Source organism: Chrysemys picta, chromosome 1, assembly GCF_011386835.1.
Source record: "Chrysemys picta bellii isolate R12L10 chromosome 1, ASM1138683v2, whole genome shotgun sequence".
NCBI classification, from domain to species: Eukaryota; Metazoa; Chordata; order Testudines; family Emydidae; genus Chrysemys; species Chrysemys picta.
This window is the reverse complement of record NC_088791.1, coordinates 249613399-249637930: the sequence shown is the minus strand read 5'-3', so window position 1 is coordinate 249637930 and position 24532 is coordinate 249613399. Positions and strand designations below refer to the sequence as shown.

Genomic DNA, 24532 nt, shown 5'->3' with positions numbered 1-24532 from the left:
TGCAACTGCTAAGTATATGTGTACACTGCAATAAAATGTGTGATTTGCAGCTAGGGTAGACAGACATGTGCTAGCTTCAATCTAGTTAGCATGCTTAAAATAGCAATGAAGATACAGCTATTCAGAGTGGGCTGTACAAGCACACCAGGGACCCAGGGTACATACATTGCTAGCCCACGCCGATGATGCCACATCTTCTCTTCTATTTTTAGTGTGCTAGTTAAATTAAATCTAGCACAGGTAAGCCCACCCAAGCTGCAAAACACACCTTGAATTGCATTGCAAACATAAGGTAAGTGTAGCTGCTAATTGAGAAGGCTTTATGCACCAGCAGCTACTGCACATGAACCCTATGTGACAGGAGCTGAAGCTGCCCATAAACTCTTGTGGCAGCAGCTGCCTATAAGACCCTTTTCAGATATGCACAGAAGCCACAAATAAATTCTTCTCCATTATGCATAGAAGCTGCACACAAATCCATTTGCGTCAACAGCTGTCCATGAGTGGCACCAAGTGTGTGTGCAGTGACACAAACAGCAAAGAAGGTTTATGCACAGCTGCACACAAACTTTCTCTAACAGCTGGTGCATAAACTTTTGCTTATGGTCTATAATGGACAAAAATAACCCACAATCCAATGTTTTTTAAATTACCATAAAGGATACACCTCTCTACCAAATTTTGTGTAGGTTACAATAGGTTTTTTTCAGATACCCATCAACAATGGATTATAAGGCTACCAAAGAACAATTCCAGCCAGAGCCACATTAAGAATTACAAAGAGAAACAAAACCAAAACTTCAAAGGGCCTACAAACCAGCTCTGTGTGAATTTTCTCACTGAAAGACAACGGGCTTGTAGAGAAAAACGGGAATTTATATTCCATTTTAAGTTCATTTTCAAATGTTACCCTAACAATAGAGCCCCTACTACAGCTCCTCCATAATGAGCACACTCACAGTTATAAAATAATATATAGAGAAAAGATATGTCCCCAAGCATGAATGTTTATACACCAACCACTGCCTAGTGTGAGTTAGGAAGAAACATTCTCCATCAGCAAAGTGTTTCACAACTGTCTGGTACACAGTTTATTTACCTCCCTCCATCCACTGCCAGAGACAGGATACTGAACTGGATGGCTCACTGGGCTGGTCCAGTATGTCAATTCCTATATTTCTGCATATGGAAAATACATAAGTTAATACATCAGAGGTTTCTACTGTTCAGCTTGCTAATCGTAGGTGTGGGATCTCAGCATATACCATTTTAATGATTACCTGAGAGAGATCAAACAAATGCATTAGTTATTTTCCTATATACTCTTAATGAGGCACAGGTATTTATTCTATAATTGTATTTATGAAAATTATATATCTGCATTTTTGTTTATATGCTGTTCCAATTGCTTTTTCCAACTGGCAAAATGATCTTGGGCCTCTGATATCCCCACCAGCAATTCCTGTTAGCTTACTAGCATCTGTTAGTGAGGTAAATGCTGATCACCTGCAGGTCTCCCCCTGATGTTTCAATCAATCAAACATGCTGATATCACTTCAACAAATGATTTGTTTCTCTCTTTTTACTAAGCCAATGGATCACTTTTCCTGTCTCATTTTGTCCCTAATTCAAGTCACGGGTGTGGCCAAGGTAACAAAACTTTTCAGCCGCTACTAAGGATTAAAAAGATTAACCTGCTAGATACTCTGGAATGTCTAGACAATTGAGAGTTTGTTGTCTTAATTTCTAGGAAGAGGAAGGAGTACAAATAACCCATTATTCTTCCAAAAAGTGTGGTAAGCTTTGTGATGGGTTCAGTCACAGATAGCCCCTTTGGACCGGCATCTGACGTACTGAAGTTACGCCCATTTTCTCTGCCAGCTTGGGACTCCAGATCCCTGCCTTGTTGAGCCAGACACGCTAGCCTGCTGAATCAGACCCAAGTCTGGTTCACGCCCCCAAAGTTGCAGACTTTAACCAAAAACTGCTCAGCAGGTCACCTTTCTCCAGCACCCAGACACCCAGTTTCTAATAGGATCCAAACCCCAAATAAATCTATTGTACTCTGTATAAATCTAATACAGGGTAAATTCATAAATTGTCCATCCTCTATAACACTGATAGAGAGAGATGCACAGCTGTTTGCTCCCCCAGATATTAATCACTTACTCTGGGTTAATCAATAAACAAAAGTGATTTTATTTAGTATAGAAAGTAGGATTTAAGTGGTTTCAAGTAATAACAGACAGAACAAAGTAAGTTACCAAGCAAAATGAAACAAAACATGCAAGTCTAAACCTAATACGTTAAGAAACTGTTTACAGGTAAATCTTACCCTCAGATGTTCCAATAAGCTTCTTTCACAGACTAGACTTGCTCTTAGTCTGGGCCCAATCCTTTCCCTGGTACAGTCCTTGTTAGTTCCAGCAGGTATCTTAGGTGAAAAACTGGGGCTCTCTCATGACTGGGACCTCCTTTGTTCTCTTCCAGCCCCTTTTATAGCTTTGGCACAAGGTGGGAATCTCTTGTCTCTCTGGATCCCCACCCCTCCTTCTAAATGGAAAAGCAGCAGGTTTAAGATGGATTCCACCATTCTTCCTGGGCCGACTTACACAAACACAGGAAGGCTTGCAAATAAACAGAGCCATTTACAACCAATTGTCCTAGTCAATGGGAGCCATCAAGATTCTAAACCATCATCAATGGCCCACACTTTGCATAATTACAATAGGACCTCATATCTCTAGACATGGTATATTTCACTGATGTTTATTTTTTTGAACCCTGCAACTGCCAAAGAGAATTTATATAAGTTCTCAATGTTCAAATGAAGCAGCATTTTAAGTTTCCATTATTAAAAAATTCAATATGCAATAGTATACAAGAATTATTCAAAATAGTGCAGCTTGCAATAACAATGTTTCAGTGTTTTAGACCCTTCCCAAGTTATAAAGCAGTATTTCTTTAATCCCTGAAGTCCTCTGAGAAAGCGGCTTTAATATATGAAGAAACAGGACTTAATCTGTAGCCATAGCTACAGTGTTGTCCTCTCTGCTGAAAATCTAAGTAAACTGAAATCTTTACAGATAAATTGAAAATGGTATCATTTTAAAAAGAAAATAGTTCACTTAGGTTTTCCTTAGTATCTGGTTATCAGCTCCTTGGCCACCTAGAATCTAGATTGAGCAGTGCCCTATAATCCTTTTCCTTAGTAGGAAGACAAGAAAATAAGTAGGAAGGTATGGGAGTATTTTATGAAAGAAGATCAGAGATCTTATATTCTTGCTCACTTATTTTTCTCAATATAAGCTCTGTTTCCACTGTTGCTTTGATATTTTCTGTAGTTCTAAAATTCAGAGCAGCGACTTCCTAAACTTCATTTATCTATAGATTGAAAACTCTATTTGGTGATGTTCAAATACTGGGAAAGTATGACTATATGTTGTGCTCTCTGCAGGTGAAATTCATACAAGAGTACAGGCACCACAGAAGGCCCTCAGTGCAGCATAACTGCTTTGGTTCTGCTGCATGAAGGATTGGGAGCTGCCAAGAAGATAAGTAGGACTCCACTCCTCCGCTGTGTTCTACCTCCATATAGGCCCAGCAGAAGGAGACTTGGAGCAGACTGAAAGAACTGCAGCATAGGCACTGGGTCCATGACTGCATGGATCCAAGCATCACAAATCCATACCCTGCAGTTTACAACCCCTTCTCCAGCCCAGGGATTGTAGCAGCCCTAAAGAAGCTGCTGAGCTGATTTGGATATTGCGTGAAGGTTGGGAGTAGATTTCATTCAGGTATTGAAGCGAGTAATTCCCCACATAAAGCCCATGCACTCAGGTTTTGTGTGGCATGTGAACCTCTGTGTATGGATTACACTCTGTGCGGAGTGAAATTGTGACTGTATAGTTTACATTAAGGCTTGTGTGGGGAGGAGATTGGGGGCCCCAACAAGCCTCTTGACACTTGCAAGCAATGTATAGTGGTGGGTTCTGAAAGGCTCTTGTATTTGTGAGGTGAAGTCCCCTCGTGGTGAGCTAATAAGGTTCACAGGGAGTTCTAGATGTCTCCTAGGAACTTCAAGAGGCATGAATATCCTCTACAGACTTCAAGAATTCTAAAGGAAAGAGAATGCCACATCTTTCCTATCCCACTCTCCACCCTTCTCCAGCCCAAAGCTCCATTCTTTGCTCAGTATCATGTTAGGACTCTATGGAAAACTAAGAAATTTTAGACCAAAAAAGTCATTAATGTGAGGTTAAGAGTCACAGGATACATTCAGCAATTTAAGGCTTAAAATCTTATAAGAAATTTTTAATGATTAAAAAAGAACCTGAAGAAGCAGGAAAATTCCAAATTCAGTTTAAGCCCAAACATCTGAAAGTATGAAAATTCACACTTAAGGTATCCAAACTAACTTAACTCCTCCCATTTAAAGCTGCCCTGAGAAAATTAAAAAAAACTCAGCCTATCCATCCCTAATAAAGAACTTCACTTTCCTTGGGTACCACAACAATTAGAAGGCCTTGTTCTTAATCACACTTGTTGTGCCAATTCCAGGCTTCTTTACATCCTACACACTCTATAGGGGGGGAAAAAATCTTATTTACAAATTCCTGTTTAGGTAAATAGCATATTGAGAGTAATTGTTCCTGAGTCCCCACTAATGGGCCCTATCCTGTTAGATACTAAAGGTACGCAGCACTTTATATGATCTGGCCTTATAATTTCATGTGCCAACCAATGATCCAAGCCTCATTTATAAACTAGTGATCTGTACTGCATATTTTTATTACTCCACTTGCAAGCTGTATAAGTAAAATAGCTGGAGACTTCTTAAAGTCTTTAGAAAAAGGTGTTGGTCCAAATAAAATTGCATCATACAAAGTAGCTATAAAAGGAATAAAGAAGGGAATTGAAATAGTCAAGGGGGCAGAAATAAGGTTGTTTTGATTCCTTAGTTGCAATTTTTATACTTGCAAAGTTTGTGTTTTGTGTAAGAATCCTCTGAACTTTGACTCTTCCTGGCTCCTCTCCTCATAAAGATTTTGCTAACTGAAACTTCCTTGTAAGGATTTTACCTTTAGGTTACTGACATATCCTCCATTTTAACTCCACCACAACTCATTTATTTATCAGGGAATTAATGTTTAAAATGTTGCCTTTCTATTGTGTACACAAGCTCTGCTTAAACTAGCCAGTAAGACAGAATCAGCCCTCAATGACAGATGGTCTTAATTTTTTTTATCATAACTTGAGCCATCTACCTAAAAAACAGATTAAAATGTACCAGAAAAATGTCTTGTCTGACTTTTTATTAGGAAAAAGTGTTCATAAGTTAACTCATTAAAGTAATTCTTTAAGATACATCATCTATTGCAATTGGATCAGTTAACATATAATGACTTTATTCTGTTTTGCCTGCATAAGAAAACACTTCCCAATCATTCATTATCTGAAATATTGACAACCCTATGAGTCTGATCTGCCAATCATATTCCAATACTATTTATTGGAGCTGGTGACATTTTGAACCATTTTCCATCTGAAAATGCAGTTTTGATAAAATCAATACATTTTACAACAACATTATGACATTTTTGAGAAAAAGTTTAAATGAATCATTTCATATTCTAATGCTGTTGAAACATTTAATTTCAATAAGTTAATGTTGTTTTGACATAATCGTGATTATTTTTGTTTTTATATTATATCAATTGTAATAGTGCATATTAAATTTAAAATACTATAGTTTGTTTAATTTATTACATTATGTTTTACCATGATCAGAATAAAACTTTTTGATATTGAAACAATGTTTTGACTTTACATATTTCAATGTTTCTGAATCAAAATTCAGACTTTCCCTTGTGTGTAATATCAAACTTTTCCTTTTCATTCCTATTCAGCATGAAAACAAATTTTGAAATGTTGCACTTTCCCATGGACCAGAAATTGCGTTTTTCAGCCAGCTCTATTAGATTCTGAACTCAGATGCACCCGTGTAAATCTAGAAGTTGATGGAGTTACTCTGTATTAACTAGTATCAGACCTTACAACACTGGTGAATGACCTATACTGTTGTTTGGAAGAGGCAAATTAATTCTGCTGAGCTGTCTCTCAGTAATTTTTCCCTTCATAGCTTTAACAAATTAGGTGCATTGTATTTTGCCATGGTATGTCTGAAAAATCAATAGAATAGAAGAATGGGATCAAGACCAAACACAGCAACAAAGAATAGAAATAGCACTAGTCTGACATCAACAGCAAATTAATATAATCAGTCTAGTACCGGAAACTGGGCATTTTAAATATCATTTGATGTTTTCCCCTTTTCTAGCAAGGTTCATAGAGCAAATTCAGTAATCTGAATCAAATTTATCCTCTGCATTTCACATTTTGGAGTTTTAATTCACATGGGCCTAATTCTGCTCTCACCACATGCATTCTGGAATAATGCCATTGATTTCAATGGACTCACTGCTGATTTACCTTAGAGGAGAATCAGACTGTATATATTTGGGTGAAAAGAAAGCAATATTTCAAATTCCTTTCTTTCAGAGATAGATTTGTATGCAATACACTTACCCAGTCACACAAATGGGATTGAGAGAATAGTTTGGCTCAATATTTTTAAATGTGTTTTATTCATAAATTTCTACATCTTCATAATACTATGCCAAATTCTGGCAGTACTATGCAGCGACACCTGCAAGAAAATTTTCATCTAGGACCAGAGGTTGGCCCTTCTGTTCTGTCTGAATGCACTACAAAGCTTCTCTAGAGGACTATGGTAAAAGACCTGGGATTTTACTGATAGGCATTATGCTCATGGGATAGGGGAAGACCTTATGGCCTTTGCAGGCCAAAGTGCCCCCCTCCTCTTTTAGTACCCTTTGTCCCCTTTGCAGAGGTGGAGATGATAGGACTCAGAAGAGTAAGCTGAGTTCTAGGGATAAACTGAGGAAAGTCTACTCTGTGTTATGAGTTTTATGGTACGAACCTGTGTAGCCCCTACACTAGAACCACTTAAAAGGCCTGGTAGTTGAGAGTATGGACAACGGGCAGGGTAGACGATGGGCAGGATGCATGATGGGCAAGTAGCACCTCTCCTCAGTGTTAACTTTACTAAAGTTGCAGCCTGCAGCTTAAAATCATCCTGGGGCTTGTCCTCATTCACGGGCATGTCTACATCAAACAAGAAAAAAATAGGTACTTTTGCTCTTATGCAGATGTTTGACCAGCATTAGCCTCAAGCTGATCTAGTTGCTGTATTTTGAATATTTGTCTCTACTAAGGAAATGAAATGTAAATTCTGATGAAACAAAATGTATTGGATAAACTTGATTTGTTTTAATAACAAAATGCAGAGGGAGATTTGTTTTTTTTTACTTTCCAACTTCTAATATCGGGGAGACAATGTTAACTTTTCATCTTTGACATTAAACCAAACCAGTATTCTAATCAATATCAAAGACAGTGAGGATAAATTAATACATGTCTGTTGGCTAATTGCAATATTAGAGGGAATATCATCAGAAATAAAATGAGTTTAAGGTAGACAAAATAACAATTAGAATCCCTGATATGACACTAAAAACATTAGATGTCTATATCGAAGATTAAAGTATATTATGTTAAGGATCTCACTTAAATAGACAAAAGCATTAAATATAGTTGGAACTTGCTGATAATATGGCCCTCTCTAAGTAGTCTCAGAATAATGGATCTCTCCTTGTAGCAACAATCCTACAGCAATTCCACCCAATGAAGCCTTCTTTACTTCATTGGAAGTTCATGTGGACAAGCTACAGGAGCAAACCCACAACCTTTATAGGATGAGTTATGGACTGATCATGGCCAGAGGCTCGGTCCTGCTTCCTTGGAAGTCCATGGCAAATCTTCAGCTCAGAGTACTTTGGACTATAACATTCCCCTTTTTTTTTTAACACAAATGGGGCCCAAACCTGCATCCAATTTAGGTACACAAAGAATATAGCCTTGAACACTAATATCGTAACAGACTCTATCCAGATAATTTGACAAAACAGAGTTACTCTGTATTCAGAAGAGTCATTTCCTCTGAAAGGTTTTAGTCCACATCAAAACCTTGTTTTCTGCACATTTCCAACTGTAATGCAAAAAGCTGTTTAAATTGCAGGAGCTCAAAAAAGTGATTGGCACAGACACTTGTGTTTCTTTTTCTGCTCTGGTATCTTGAACATGAAAGAGCTATTTTAATTCATATATTGTAAAGAATTCTACTCCTAGACTGAGTGCTTCTACACCAAGTTTCAGACTAGAGTGATTTCCTTTTACAGCTCAGTTATAAGTCTCTCAATATAGAAGCACTTTTATTGCAGCTGTGACTAAATAAGGTGTTCCTATTATTCACAACACATTTCTGTATAAAAGCCTATTCTGAACAAACATCATATGTGATAAAAACTTTAAGGGTACTCAAGTGTGATTTCCATTCACTTTTTGTTGAGTACATTTTCAGGATTCATGTACGTGCGGTATCTAATCTACAATAATACAGTGTGAATAAAAACCGGAATGTGACATTTGAAAATAATCCTCCATTTGCTTTGTTTTTTCTTTTGTTTTTGTTGTTACAAACTAAACTTTACTTTAAAGCAAAACCCAGTATAATCTTGCTAATTTCTAATCTGTCACTTGTATAAATATATTGATATGCCCCGGAAGAGTTCTCACCTAATGAAGATAATTTGTAATAACACATTTAGAAATGTTGGTTGTTTATGATTTTGTATTTAGAACTCAATTACTGTAGCATGTTAATCTGAGAGATAATATAATTAACTTTTCTAATTTGCTTTAATACATATTAGAGTTGTTCAAAATCTTCCTTATATAATAAAACCTTAAATCAAAACTATATTCCTAAGTGGATGCATAATTATACAAATTTAAATGTGATGAAAAGGGCTAGTATCTCCCATAAGTGTAACTCTTGACAAATGAAAAGCATGTTAACCAAAGTAGAAAAATGATCAGAAATGCACAATAAATTCTAAAACATGTCTGTTTTTTTCCTAAAAGAATGACTGACAAAGTGAGAAACATTATCAGCTACTTATCACAGATTATCTATTTTTTTCTTTACTTTCATGAGAAATTTCCTTATGGTTTTGATTGCTAATATGTTGAACATATAATGAAAGGACTCACTGCAATGACAATACTCCACAAAGATGAAGTAGCTTGATATGCTCTAGATTCCATCTGCATGTTGTCACCTTGTCACCTCGATCAATAGTTCCATCAGCCCTGACAGAGAGTGCACCAATCACAACACGTCATTTGTGTTACTCTAGCCAGGGGGAGGGAGAGCTCAGTGGTTTGAGCATTGTCCTGCTAAATCCAGGGTTGTGAGCTCAATCCATGAGGTGGCCACTTAGGGCTCTGGGGCAAAATCAGTACTTGGTCCTGCTAGTGAAGGCAGGGGGCTGGACTCCATGACCTTTCAAGGTCTCTTCCAGGTCTCTGAGATAGGTATATCTCCATTTATTTATTTTATTTTTTATTTTTATTTCCTTCAGCCACCCACTGGCCAGGCTGTCAGTGTCATCTGCATGATGTAATCAGGCAAATAAAATCAACTTCTGATCAACTGTGCAGAAGTAAGGACCACCCAGAATTAAATACACATTCAGGACTCATTCAAGATATTTTTATAACTACTGGAATTACACACATTCCCTGAGAAAATGCTTCTGATTTGCCTGAAGACCATAGAACATCTTGTATTCAAGCAATACTAAAATAACCCATTTTAAAATTGCTGCTGCTTTAAATTTTGCACTAGATACATTCGAAAAAATCATTACTTCATTCAAAAGTGGCCCTTTGCCCTAGCTATGATCCCATTAATGACAATGGAAAACCTCTCGTTGACTTCAAAAAGAGCACAGCACTTTTGGAAATCTCATCCCATGTATATTGCCTGTTAATAAGTTCAGTTCAGATCATCCCATCTCCTAGGTGTTACCATCACAGAGAAGAAATCCCCATAAGAATCTCTTTCTGCATCATCCTACCAGGGATGGGGGGAGATTTGCCCCCATCCTGCGGCATCCTGAAAAAAAGACAGATCCTCAAGGACGTTCAGGAGGCCATGACATTCATGTGAAGTTCTTGAACTGTCTCATTGGCACCTGCCTGCCCCCATCTCTGGCTCCTTGGCAGTGTAGTTTCTTCAGACCCTAGCTACCAAGGTTCCTTCCAGCTGCAGCTGTCCCTGAAACTTCTGCAGATGGAGCTTAGCATAAATGATAATACTAATAATATATTTTCTTTTCCAAAACATCTCTGTGAGACTGTAAGGGCAGATAATGTGCATTCTTCCCCCCCCCCCCCCAGCTTCACTCCTGGCCTGCCCACATCTTCTCTTGCCCACCCAATCTTCACCCTTCTTACAATCCAGACACCCACAGAGAGCTGAACCCAAATTTGGGCATGAGCTGGGAAACATACTTGGGGAGACCCTTCCAAGTGCAGATCTCACAGGAATGATCCAGGACTTCCACATATCACATGCTGCGCTTACAAGTAACTCAACCAGAATTCCAAAAGTCAAGCTGCGTTTTTCCATCTCACACATCTTCACCATGAAAAAACGGGGTTTTTGCAGGCTAAAACATGCCCTCCGTGACAGCAGTGCAACTCCATTGCCTTTACCTGCTTTCAAGCAGTCAACCTGACCCTATAATTGGAATTTAACAAGCTAAAGCTCACTAGCTTTCTTGGCTATGATGGCTCTACAGTGTTTACAAGAATAAAATGTAGTGAAACCATATGTTATTCACTAAAACAAGCAGTTGTGTCTCTGAGTATACACAGGGAGCAGAGCTGTGTTTACTGAGTGAAGAGGGTTGTAGGGGATTATAGCTGGGCTTGGAGTTCCCCTCTTGCATGGTCTGAGAGAAGAAGATGAAAGCTGTTGGAACCCATCCACCTCCCCCCCCCCCACACACACACCACCCCTCAGAATATCTTATAAGGAGGGAAACAACCAGACCACCATTCTTTTACACCCTGTTCTCACAAGATTTGCTTTTGTGAGAGTCAGACACAAATACTATTGCAGGGTCCCTCAAAAAAAAAAAAAAAGAAAAAAAAGCTAGACCACCCTCATCTCATTTAACACTGATATAATCACATAATCTAATACATTTACTCCCATTCACATCTCTAAAACACTGATTGCTCTCCTCGCACATTTTCCCATGAGACTGTGTGCAGGTCCCATGAACCTGGTGATATCACCATGCTGGTACAAGACAGCACCAAATACCAGCATGCATAACCAAACCTGCTCAATCTGCATTAGAATTAGCATTTCAACACAACATTCCACAAATCTAATTTTAATACTACTGTCACTTTTTGTTTTCTGAGGTGTATTAGTGATACTAAAGAATACAATTTGTGTGTTGTCTTTACCCTTTTAGGCAATCCTTACCCAGGCCAGCATGGAGCAAAATATGCACCAATCTCAGTGTGTGTTTCTTGTGACAAAGGACTGAGTAAAGACCAAGTGATCTTCAGGCATTATAAACGACAGAACTGTATTTAACTTTCTGATGACTTTTTCCTAATGGGAAAAGGGGATGAAGGAAAGAGTCTTCTGCATCATCTGCAAACTGTACAAGGTATTTCCAAATGAACCAGTGTGTAATGGAGGCTTGAAGGCAGAGCAATGAGACCTACCACTAGGTGTATGTCTACGCTGCGTTTTAAAACCTAGTCTCAGAACTTGGACCTACAGACTTGGGCTCATGCTATGGTGCTAAAAACAGCTCTGTAGACATTTGGGCTCAGGCTGGAGTCCAGGCTCTGAAGCCCAGGGAGAAGTGAGGGTTTCAAATTCCAAGCTCCAGTCTGGGCCCAAACAGTTACACTGTTGTTTTTAGTACCAAAACACAAGCCCCTGTGAGCCCAAGTCTTTAGGCCCAGGTTCTGAGACTTATTGCCACAAGTTTTTAAACACAGCGTGAACATACCCTATATGGCTGTAACATCCCCACATGTGCAATGGCAGCTGACACTAATCCAGTCTTTAGGATAGATTTATGGTCATGGGAAATTTGATCTTTAAGGGGTTGATCCTACAAGCTACTGAGCACTCTGGCCCTGGAACAGCAAAGCACTTGAGTAAATACTTAAGTTTAAGCATGTGAATAATATTATTGACTCGATTGGCACTAGTTATGTACTTAAGATTGGGCATGTACTTAAGTAGTTTGCTGAATCGAAACATTAGGGATCAGTCCAAAACTCATTGATGCAAATGGGAGTGTTGCCATTGACTTAAATGGAGGCAGGATCAGGCCCTTAATTACAATAAAGCTGTAATGCACTATAATAGAAGTACTGACTTCTGCCACATGTCAAATCCACAAACTAATTTCCAGGGGGGAAAATTACACTTTTGGTTTAACTTCTTACATTCAGTTCAGCAAAGAAAAATGCACAAACATCAATTTGTGCAGTTATCCAAATTACATGATGTATTTTAAACTGTACACATGAAAATAATTTTACTTCAGAACAAACAAACTGATCATAATTTCCTACAATATAATATATGTTATTCATGTTTAAAGAAGTTTTAAAAATAAATACTACATTTCCAGAGGTTTTTTTTAAATATCAACTTTGTAATTCAATTTTTACCATTCTACTAGACACTGTCCCCCAGTACCAAATCATAGACTTCACTCTTAGTGATTAATTTTAAGAATCACTCCCCGATGTATTAAATTTTAAATATTGCTGTGACCGAAACTCCTAAGTAGCTTTGTGTCAAATACTGGTCTATTCGACCTTTGCAATAGAAAGGTTCTCATCACCTGAAATTTGGTTTCAAATTTCTCATCTGTTCTTCTCTGCCTACTTAACTAAGAGCTTAAACCAAAATCCAATTACAGTGCATCTTCTGTTTAGAAAAAAAAAAGTACTACAGTAAACTCATGGTTCATACAAACCATGATATTTCCAATGAAATGAGAAATAATATAAATTTAATTATTTTAAAATGCTCTAGAGTAACCTCTTACTTAATAAGAGTTGAACACAGTGATCAAATATAAACCAGGCGTAGAAGCATACCAGCTATATTCACTGATCAACTGAATACTTATGATAATAATAATACTCAGGAACCCATATTTTTAACTAAGTAGCATTAGAATTCAACTATTTTTACAAATTTGCTACCAGCGTGGACTTAAAATTGCAAATCTGAACTGATTAAATACTATTTAATCTTTATCATGTATTTGTTTTATGTATCATCCTATAGGATATCTACGGCCTGATCCAAAGCCCATTATAGTAATGGAAGTACTCCCACTGATCTGGACTTCGGATAAGGCCCAGACTGAAGAAATATATTGAAGCTATCATGCCAATTTCCTTAAACCAATTTCAACGGGGAGCTTAGCAATGAAGGATTGTAATGCACAAAATAGTTTTAGAGCTGTGGGCCCAAGCCTGATGCCCTTGCTCAGTCATCTCATTGATGTTAGTGACAGATTTTCCAGCAGGATTTGACCCATTTTCTTTAACAAAGAAAGTAAAAATATTGGCATATCTTCTAATTTTTCTCCTCTGGTATCCTAGCATTAAAAGAGAATAATAGGCTCTTATTATGATAATCCATGAAAATACATGAATAACACATTACAGTATTTAAACTATTATTGACAAAGGGCAGTAAGTTCTTATTTCAAACACTTTAGTTTCTTACAGTGAAATAATCATCCCTGAGATGCTAACTGTTTTGTTCAGCAACTACAAGCATTAATAAATGTGTCTGCAAAGAATATTCTCCAGCTTAAATGCTTTCTATACAGAGGATATTCTGTGTCTCCAAAACCAGCATTTAAAAAACCTTTACGTTTGTATGGCCTACTTAGTGCTTTGACCCAGTTCAGACTCAGAAGCAGCCAGAATCTTCCTCTGTTCCAGAAAAGCAATAGACTTCTGACTTAAGAATAAGAACTTGAGTATTTCCCCTGACGGAAAGCTCACAACTCATTATTAGGAACTGCTTCTGCTAATATCAACCCAATACCATTTATATACAGTATCAGTTATTCCTGGTTAGCAAGAATATGTGGATATTATCAATCACAATTACCATAATTTCACCAGATGTAAACATTACTTCAAAATGTTTCTTAATTTTTACAAAACAAAAGCAATTTTTTTGTAAAATCAAAGTTTAAAATAGATAATGGTCCAGATTCTCAACCATTGTAACTCAGCATAACTCTATTAAAGTCAGTGGAGCTACACTAATTTGCATCAACTAAGAATCTGGCCCAATATTTAAATGCATTAAAATAAATGTTTTTTTCTTTGTTGTACTTCTTGTTTTGTACATTCCTAGTATGTGTGATTATCAAAGCAAACAAAAAATGTTCGAAGACACCAGATTTATGCAAGTTGATCAATAATTTTTGAAACCAGAATAGAATTACAGTGAGATAACAATAATAACTAGTGCCTGTAAAACCGAAACAAGTCGACAGAGAAGCTCAACCTAAACCCCAACCAGTATACATTGTGTATGCAGTTTATGTGGCATTGTCAAATGTAAGTATCTGAACCTTGAGAATGTAAAGCAACTACTCTAATCTGCATCAAATTTAAATGCACAGATATGTGTAACATTTAAAAGCAAGATCTACTGATGTTAGAGAAAGCAATTTCTTTCTACTTAATATGCTTTTATTTTGATGATCTGGGAGTCTAAATATGAAATTCAGCTTCACATAATATCTAAAAATGAATTTATACTAACCCAAACAGTTTCTGACTACAAAGGTATTGCCATAATACAAAACATGACTAAAACAAACCCCAGAAACTACTAGGCATTCAATGAACCTTAGATCATTTAGAGAAGAAAGTCCAATAACTCATAAAAATCTTACTTTTAGGTAAAAAGATGAAAATATAAAGTCAGTATTTCAGAATGATACAGTAAAAAACTATGCAATATTTGCTAATTGTGATTTTCATTATAATTACTGAAAGGTAAAATAATTTGCATGAGAGAACGAGTAATGTCATAATTGCCACTTATTAACCTCTGAATCAATTGTTTCTTAAGGTTGCTGGGGTAAGGAAGAGTAGATGGTCCAGCAGAATATAAATGTTACAGTGAGTGGTATTCATAGTAACTTTTCTTGATTTTGTAATCAACTAAACATTGTTAACTGGATGAAATACTCTCTTCTCCTCCAGAATATAGCTACTCTCCCAGAATACTAAAACTTTCTTAAATGCAAATAGATTTCTTTAATAAGTTTTCTTATTTCACTTCTGACCTGTCTTTATATACATGACTATTGAGTAAATTAATTATTTTTCATATTGTCTTTTAATACACAGTGAAAAGCAGCACACCACATTAACCAGTCAAATGAGGTATAACAAATATATATGATTAGATGTCAAATTTCTGTTTGCTCATCAGATGTTAGATGTTGATCCTTTAACATAATTCTTAAATATCATCTAGACATTATCACAGATTTGAGTACATTAGCAAAGCTGTTTCCTATTTTAGTTTAATAAATCAAGTATTTATAAAGAACAAAACAAGATAGTAAAGTGGCATTTTCAATTTATTTTGTTTTTAAACAGGTCATTTCCCCAACATAGAGCATTTAAAACAACAACAACAACAACAAACTGTAGGACTTTATAGTTGCATGTACATACAATTGAGTATACAGTACAGAAAATCACTTTATTATACATCATATGCAGTGCTAGACTGCTTAAGACTGCTAAATGATTGGATTTCACACAGTGATATATAAGATTTGAAAATGCCCTAAAAGATATGGACACATAAATTCAGGGAGAGAACATGTAACATAGTTATATATCTCCAGTGTATTCAGACTATGTGAGCAGTAAGCAGTGTGCTTTGTCTTTCAGCACCTTGGACAGCAACTCTTTTAGAACAGAGCCAGTGTGACAGGAGTAGGGCTTTGCATCTGATCATTAATTATCACACATAAAAACCATAGTTGACCAGATCACTTCTTTGTCATATCTTCCAAAAGGAACAATACTACTAGCATTTTTTTTCTTGTTTTGCCTTCACTTTGTCACATAGATTGGTTGGACAAATTCTCAATACACAGTAGGATAGCACTGGCAGGCAGGTCTGGTTCGTGCAACCCCAACCCAAGAACTATTAGTAATTTGTTCTGTATTTCTTTTTGCCCCTTTTCTTGCTGAAAGATACAAGTAGGAATATTTTCTATATTTTAAAAAAATGTAACTGGTTTAATTTTTTTTCTCTTACGAAGACTCATTCAGAACATTTATTCACATCAACCCCCACTGGGGGGGGGGGGAGAAATAATATACAGTAGTGTACAATTAGTATTCTATGCAATTTCCCCTTTCTCACATGATATGATATCTGGTAAAGCAACTGTTAATGCGGTGGTGAAAAAGTCCAGTCAAACCAGCCTATGATTTAAAACATCATGTTAAGAATGTAAATATCGATCGATTGGCAGGACAAGGCAGAAGATCAATTTCCAGGTGAAGGAGTTACTGAAATGGCAATGATGCCCTCACACTTTTGGCCCTTAGAGAGATAACTTTTGAACAGAATTTTCTATTGCCTCCAAATAAGCCAATATCGAGATAAAAGATATTTATACTGTAGTCTAAGTATAAAATGCATGTGGTGTGTGTTTACATATACACATACGGTTAAATGATCCAGGAAATGCAGGTCCAAAATTGCTCCTATTGAACTTAATGATAAAAACTCTACGGACATATTTTTCTTGCTGATAACATCAGGTTTTATTTACATAATGAGATAACGTTATTGGACGGTTGGACATGCATATGTTTGTCCTTTGAGGCAGTATACATAAGCTACATTTATTAGTACTGCCCATATTCAACATGATGGGATTCTGTAAGGCATATACCGTAATCATCAAACGATACCAGAAGGCCCTGTTAAAGTTAAAAGGCACTAACGGGTGTGGGATCAGGTTCTCTTGTTAAATATGATCACCAGAAAAGCCTGCTGTTCAGATAGGTAATTTGTTGTGCTGCTGTGCTCAGCTGATTCAGATTTCTAAAGCAGGATTTGGTTTGTATTTGTTAAGGTACCAATGCAGTAGATAATCAAGAAAATTCAGGCAAGCCAGTTCAGAGCAGAAGCCATGTAGATTGGTTGTTCAAACAAATATTTTTAAAAACAGACTTTGTATTTTAAGCACCAAGCACGGCCCCTTTCACTGCGCTTTCCCGCCTTGAGAGCTGAGCCAACTAGTCTTGTACAAAGTGGAGAGACAGCTACCGAAGAGCCAACGTGGGACACTGTTTGCTTATGAAGAAAAATAATCTGTCTTTGGATCGCTCTGAATGAGCATGGGGGATACATAAAGAATAACGATGAGGTTTACTGAAATTCTGTCATCATTACTTCCCTAGTAAAGGTCACTGCAGTATCTGTTTACAACCACTCTAGTCCTTGAGCTCTTCCTCACTCCACAGATTGTGTAGAGCAGACTTCAGACAGACATATACGCACACATAGATGGTCACCTGGAACGTCTTCCTTTTTACACATGATCGCATTGACACACTCTCTATTCGTACATTAGGAAATGCCCATTCTTGATTCCTCCAGAATCCAATCACGATTGCACATGTTAAAGAGAACAGCACATCAGTATTCATAATGCTATGCCAAATCACCGAAACATTTGTCCTTCAGAGATTCTGGAGAGCATCCTGCTTCTGGAAGCTCTAAGACAAGACGACTTGCAAGTCAGCTAACACTGGACATAAGTCACCAATTGACTTCACTGAGATTCAACACAAAAACCCATGACAACCAGTAACTTGTTGGAAGTTAAAACAGAGTCATGTCGCTTGCACATCAATCAGAAAGTTCCCCCGGTGCGCACCGAAACAGACAATTTTTGCCACCGAGTGCCTACACAAACGCCAAGCAACCACGCCGCTGATCCTGCGGAACAACCAGCTTCCCACGTCCACTCCAGACCGCCAACAACCAGGGACAGCCCATTCACAACCCATGGCCGTACTAGGTCCTGCTAATTGGCATGCAGCCCCTACCCCTGCCTCTCTGTCAAGCCGCATCCAAACCCTGTGGAAGCAGGCAGCCGAGTTTGAGCCAATCGCATATTCATGAGTAGGGGAAATCCAGCTCTGCACTCCCAGAGGACCAAGGATCACTCTTCTTTTCCTTGCAAGCAATGCGTAAATAAGGGCCCCTTGTCAGTTTCCACTAGAAGAGTCAATTCCTCCGAAATAATTAAAGCCATCAGCACCCGAATTAAAAACACCACCGGAAGAAAAAAAAAGGGGGGGAAACAACCAGCCGGCCCATCAATGAAAGAGAGCATAACACACAGCAGGGCTCCTACCTTACAATCCTCAGGACACGATTTCACCGAGTATTCATCCGATTGTAAATATTTCTGGAGCATAACCTCAAACTCTTCGTATTTCTCCTGAGCATGCTGGTCGTAGCGCTGGTAAGCCTGGACGCACTGGCTGCAGGAGCCTTCCCCCTCCAGCACCACATCCAGACTGCAGTTCAAAGTGTCCGGATTGGACAACCCGGCGAACAACTCCCAAAGGGTGTAGGAATTACAAAAGGAAAGGTAAAAATCCGTCAAGTTCCAGCCCGGAGTCGGATGATTCCCTGTCACCTGCTGCTCCCGGCTCCATCTCCTCCGGCACACAGAGTCCGCATCCTCCACGCTGAAACACTGGCCAGATGCGGAGCTCTGCGGGTAACACGTCTCCAGGCGCCAAAAAGGTTTGGTAGAGTTCCCTAGAAAAATAGCCTTGTTGTTGTTATTGTTATTATTGTTGCTGCTGCCGCCTCTGCTGCTGCTGCTGGGGGAGGGAGGCAGGGTGGGTAATGAGGAGGAGAGGAGTCTATGGGCCGCCTGTGCTGCAGGCGAGGGCTCCCCCATGCTAGAGAGTAGCTCCCGCTCCGGATGCTCGGGCTGCTGCTGCTGCTGCTGCTCCTTGTCTCTGGTCCTGGTGAGTTTGGCTTCGGCACAGAACCACAAGTGATCAGAGAGCAGGACTGTGAAAAACAAGAGCGATGCCAGGGACAGTCGCCATTTCTGAGCCCTCTCTGAATCAGTGAAGGGTTTCTCGTTCTCCCGGGGTGCAAACCAGATTTTTAGGCCGTCATCGTACTGCCGACTGCACATCCAAGCACCCCTGGTCATATTTTGGGAACGCACAGCCCTGGCCGACTCCACCGTGAGGGCTCCGTTGCCAGTGTCACCACAATATGCATTGACTTAAAAGATTGGGGGGGATTTTCTTGCCTTCCTTTCTCTCTCTCTCTCTCCCGCTTTCGCTCGTCCACTCTCCCTCCTTCCCTCTCTCTTCTTCCTCTTCTTTCTTCTTCTTCTTTTTCTTCTTCGTCCTCTCCCTATTGAAATGTTGTTGGGTTTTGCAGGTGGATCCGGCTGGGTCTCACCACAGATCCATCCAATACAGAGTACGGTGGAGCAGATGAGAGCAACAATGCAGAGAGAGGAGGAGGAGGAGGTGGTGGTGCTGGTGGTGACAGTGGTGGTGGCGGCTGGTGGTGGGGTTGGCTGGCTGCTTCTTTTCCTCCCCTCCTCTCACCCAGGCATTGTCAGATAGCAGATCTCCATCGCTCTCCTGAGAAAAGCCGGCTGCCCCCTGCCAGCTGCATGCCGCTTCCTCCGCTGCCGACGGACGGCTTGAGGAGAGCAGCTCCCCTGCCTGCCTTGCCTGCCTCCTTCCTAACGCTGCCGGGGCTGCTTCTCCTCCTCCTGAGCCCAGAGCCCTGGCACAGATGCCTGCACCCCGGTCTCCGTCTTCCCCGCTCCCTCCCCCCCCGCGCTCTAGCCGGAGCGGCGCTGCTGCAGGGCTCCCGGAGCGCGGCTGAGGATGCTGAAGAGGAGGAGGAGGCGGCGGCTGCTGCCGCGGCGGCTGGTGACAGTGAGCTGCTGCGGCTGCTGCTGCCGCCGGGCGCGTTCTCCCCCGGCACGCGGGGCGGGCTTGCCTGGGTTTTGCCTCCCGATGGCCACAGTCATCTTTGGTCCCTGGGCTAAGTTGCCGCCATCTTCGTCCTGGAGAAGCACTTTTTTGGGGGGAGCTCTGTCTTTTGCGTCATCTCCTCCCGCGCCGAGCTCGCTCTATCCTGGCGCATTGGCAGCCGCTCTTCCTCCGCCTGCCCACGGAGGTGGGGAAAGGCACCGGGGACCACATGGCCCCACCAGAGGGCTTCCGGAGCGCAACTCCTCAGCCCGCGCCACTCGCCTCGCTTCGCCACGTCCTAAGCTCCAGCATCCACGTCTCTTGCCTCTGCTCCCATCAGTGGCTCCTTCTTCCTTCCCTCTGTGGCCCCCGAACCACCCCCTCCCCGCAGGGTGATGGCTGGAGGGATCTGTCTCTGTGTGCGTCCTTTGTGTGTGTCGTGTCATCTCAACCAGCAAATGGCTCGTGTCAGATACAATGTCAGGGTCTGGGTGAGAGCTGGATCATGCCAGGGTTTTTTTTGGCCCCCTTACTCAATATTCCACTGCCCACATGAAAACTAAGTCTATCAGTCCATATGTCACTTGACATAACTCCTAGACCTCCAAAGCATCACAGTGCAATGGCACTGCAACACCCCAACTGCCATCTGGAACCTCAGATTCCACTGCCTAAATGAAGAACCCATTTAGCCTCGTGTATCTTCAAAATCCTGACCCTGATACACCTCAGTGTATTCAATGTAACAGTGACACAAAAACTTGGATCCAGCATCTGGATCCCGCTACATTCCCCACCCCCCAACCCTGAAATTGTACCATCAAAACAGAGAACAATTTTTGCCTCTATTATTCAAGAAAACCACCCCAAAAATAAAATCTAAAAACAAAATAAAAAACCATTGGACACCAAAACATCCCAGCCCAAGAACTTTACAACTCTAATTTGGCACTTATATCTTGCTGGATCTGCCTATTTTTTCGGCTGCTTATCCTTCAGAATACCATGTAGATGCAGTACATATGCAGCATCTAATAGTCCACTAGAATAATCAGAATCCTAACATATTGTGGTGCAACAGTACCACAAAATGTGTCTGCCAAAGGGTTTTGGCACTGAACAACCAACTCATACAATTAAAGTGGAGTCTTCATTTACAAGAATTCATCTCAATGTTTTGGTCATGTGATACAAATATCAGTAGTGTTATTTATCTTTCCTTTTACCGTGGATGCTCTTAAAAATGAATTTCAGTTTTAGAGGTGGTCATCTTCATTTTAAAGATAGAGAATATTGGTGAGATTTGTAATATCTCTAAATGCAGGATGAATCTTTTTAAGTGTACCCATTGTACTTCATAAAATGTAATCCCTCCCCATTATTTAGTCAGTCATGTATTTATTCCTTAGCAAATGAGAGCTACACTATAATATACTAGATATACTTGTTCTTGCCTGAGACTGGGGAGTGGGGACAACGGGGACCTTTTGAGGTATCTTTCAGTCCTACATGTCTATAATTCTATTATCACAATCTACAAGTACCCACAGAGGGAAGAGATTCATGATAGTAGGTGGCTCTTTAATTCAGTATCCAAGAGAATAAAAAGATCCAATGGTTGGAAGCGGAAACTAGACAAATGCAAGCTAGAAATAAAATGCACATTTTTAACAATGACAATAATTAACCAGGGGGACAACTTACCTAGGGAGGTGGTGGATTTTCTATCACTTGAAGTCTTAAATCAAGACTGGATATTTTTCTAATACACATTCTATAGCTCAACCAGAAGTTATGGGTTTCATGGAGAAATTCTTTGGCCTGTGTTAAGCAAGGGGCCCAGAATAGATAATCATATTGGCCCCAGTGGGCCTTAAAATCTGAGTGAAGTTCATTTAAAACTACTGAACATTAATATTAAAAGAAAAACTATACAGCAGTCAATCAGACCACATCACAGTTCCTAGTCAATTAGAACACATGATCTGCCAACCCTTAACATATTTCAGTTTGGTACTTTAATTCTAATGATTTGGAGGTTTGGGGCAAAAAACTTTCAGGATCCATCAGAATGCAGGTGCCAGCTCTGCATATTTGCATTGGGATATGTTGATGTCTGGATTTTTTGTATCTTTTCTTTATTATTATTTTGGTACAAGAATAACTAAACTTGCTATTTGTGCTGGTGGTGGGGGCGGGGGGAGCAGGTTAGTATAAGAAAAAACAGGCAGGTTCCAACAGGTTCCAGATATCATGATTTTGTGGTTCTATTCCACCAGGATGCATTGGCATTTGGATTTCCATTTTCCTGGAGTTGGAACAGCTAAACTTGTTTAAGCAGTGGAATTTATGGGATGGGCCCAAAAAATGGCTGCATCCACCAGGATGCAGGTGCTGGATCTGGGTTTTTGTGATACTGTTGCTCTGGTATATGTTGGGGTCAGGCAGTTCTTTTTGTTGTTTATTTGGTTTGTTTTTTTTCCCTCTGACCCATACAATAGGAGTGGCTAAACTAGTTCTCTGTTTAGGTAGTGGAATATGGAGGGCTGCGGTCAAAAAGTGGCAGGATTTTGCAGGATCAACAAATTACTTAAACCCCCAGGCAAAAGAGAGTGAACTGATAAAGATGTTAGTGGTTTTGGCTCCTGTGTGTGTGTGTGTGTGTAAATTACTTCTCTACTGACACTTCCCCAAGGTTTAGCTAAATTCACAATCATTCTGATAGGAATTATATATATATGGTGTTATGTAACATTTTATTCGGCGTTCTCCACATTTGTTTGGAAAATATATGATCACTAAACTGACATTTAGTAATAAAATATAATGGTGAAATCACAGAGTAGTTCTTGCAATTTGTATTCCTTTGCTTTCATCTCAGATCTGATTTTCTATACTAGGGAATGTATCAAACTGATGTGTTGTTTCCTCTTCTGTATCTCTTCCAAATCCCCATTTCTCCCCGCCAACAAATAAGTTATGATGCTGGTTTGATGCAGACATCTGCAGCAGCTGGTTCCTGCTGGATCTGAACTGCTACAGTTCAGTTCTCTGGTGCCCCTTAGTGTTAGGTCTTGGAGCTCAGGTGGAGGGGGGAAAAGAGAGTAATGCTACAGAATGGGAAAATCAGCAATTTCATTACATGTGGGAGAAAATTCATCAGATATATGAAGTGACTGATTGATCATCCATTAGATTTCCACTTTTTCTATGATAGTTTTGATGTGAATAGCTAGAATTTGATTTAACTATGAGTTAATTATTGGTTATTTGGATATAAAAGTCAGAGCTAACTTTTGTCCACAAATATTATAAAAGTATGCCCTCATTCTCAGCATTCTTACTAAGGACTTTGTTTTTGTCTTAATAACAACTCTGGTGGTATGTAGTACTGACTTCTTATTGGAAGTACATATTACTTCTTGCCTGCTTGGCAAGCATGAAGAACTCATGCAAGTCTGCTTCCCTAGTAAGCAAGAGTCAACAGATGTTCTCCAGATTGATCCCTTGAATGTTGCTTAGTTCAGTGTCAATTAACTTTACCATGTAGTGATTCTAGCAGTGGAATTAAAGAGCTTATGCTCTTTTAATTCTTTGCCTCATAGTCCACAATACAACTAATTTATTTACTACTTTATCTCAGTGCAAAATCTATTGGAATAAGATATGCACAACATTTAAGAGTCTGAAAACAATTTCTTAAGCGATTATCTATGAGTTTTCTTATTCCGCATATTTTAGCAAACCTTAACAAGGAACAAGAATGGGCTACAGGTAATTTTAGTGGGTAAAAAGTTAGTCTCATATAAAAGACAACAAATGTTTTAAAACAGTCATCTTTAAACTCTACCTTATAATATACACGTAATAATCTACAACAGTTATGTTACCTTCTTCTCCTGCTCTGAAATTTGTGTTCAATATATAGTGAGCACCAAAAGAAACAGTTCCATCAGACTTACAAGCTATGACAGTATGTATGTCTTTCAGAAGATTTATAACATAAACCATATAAAATAGCTTTGTGATTATTAGCTTGGCTTTGTTGTGTGTGTGTTTTTATAGCTGCGTTTTAGACTAAGAAGAGTATTCTGTACATTTGTTGAGTACCAGCTTTTGTAAAGTCCTGCAGCAGGTTATTTTTTAATATAGTAAATCTTGTTTTGTTAACTGAGTTAGCTGAGTTAATTGGCTTTACTGACACTGTTAGTGTTGTGGCAATTACAACTGGACATATTCACTTTATAGGAAGAATACCTTACTTTTCTCTGAACTTAGAATCTGATCCTTCATTCCGTCTATAAAAAAGCAAGATTGGGCACTTTAATAGTTTTTCTCACATTTACTGTTTGGTTTTAGATGTAGTGATTTGGATAGATTTTAATGGGAACATCTATAGATCATGCTTCTGCTGCTATGTCCTCCACAGACTTACTCATCAGTTACT

At 39.2% G+C, this 24532-nt stretch overlaps 1 protein-coding gene across 1 annotated transcript in view; it reads right to left on the bottom strand.

Moving 5' to 3' along the window:
• NALF1 (NALCN channel auxiliary factor 1) overlaps nucleotides 1-22018 on the bottom strand; it is a 797765-nt gene extending 775747 nt beyond the window's left edge. The window contains exon 1 of the mRNA XM_005304994.5: nucleotides 18477-22018. Coding sequence (XP_005305051.2) covers nucleotides 18477-19298 — 822 coding nt within the window. The 5' untranslated portion in view covers nucleotides 19299-22018. The remainder of the gene's footprint in view (nucleotides 1-18476) is intronic.
• Nucleotides 22019-24532: the final 2514 nt, after the last annotated feature.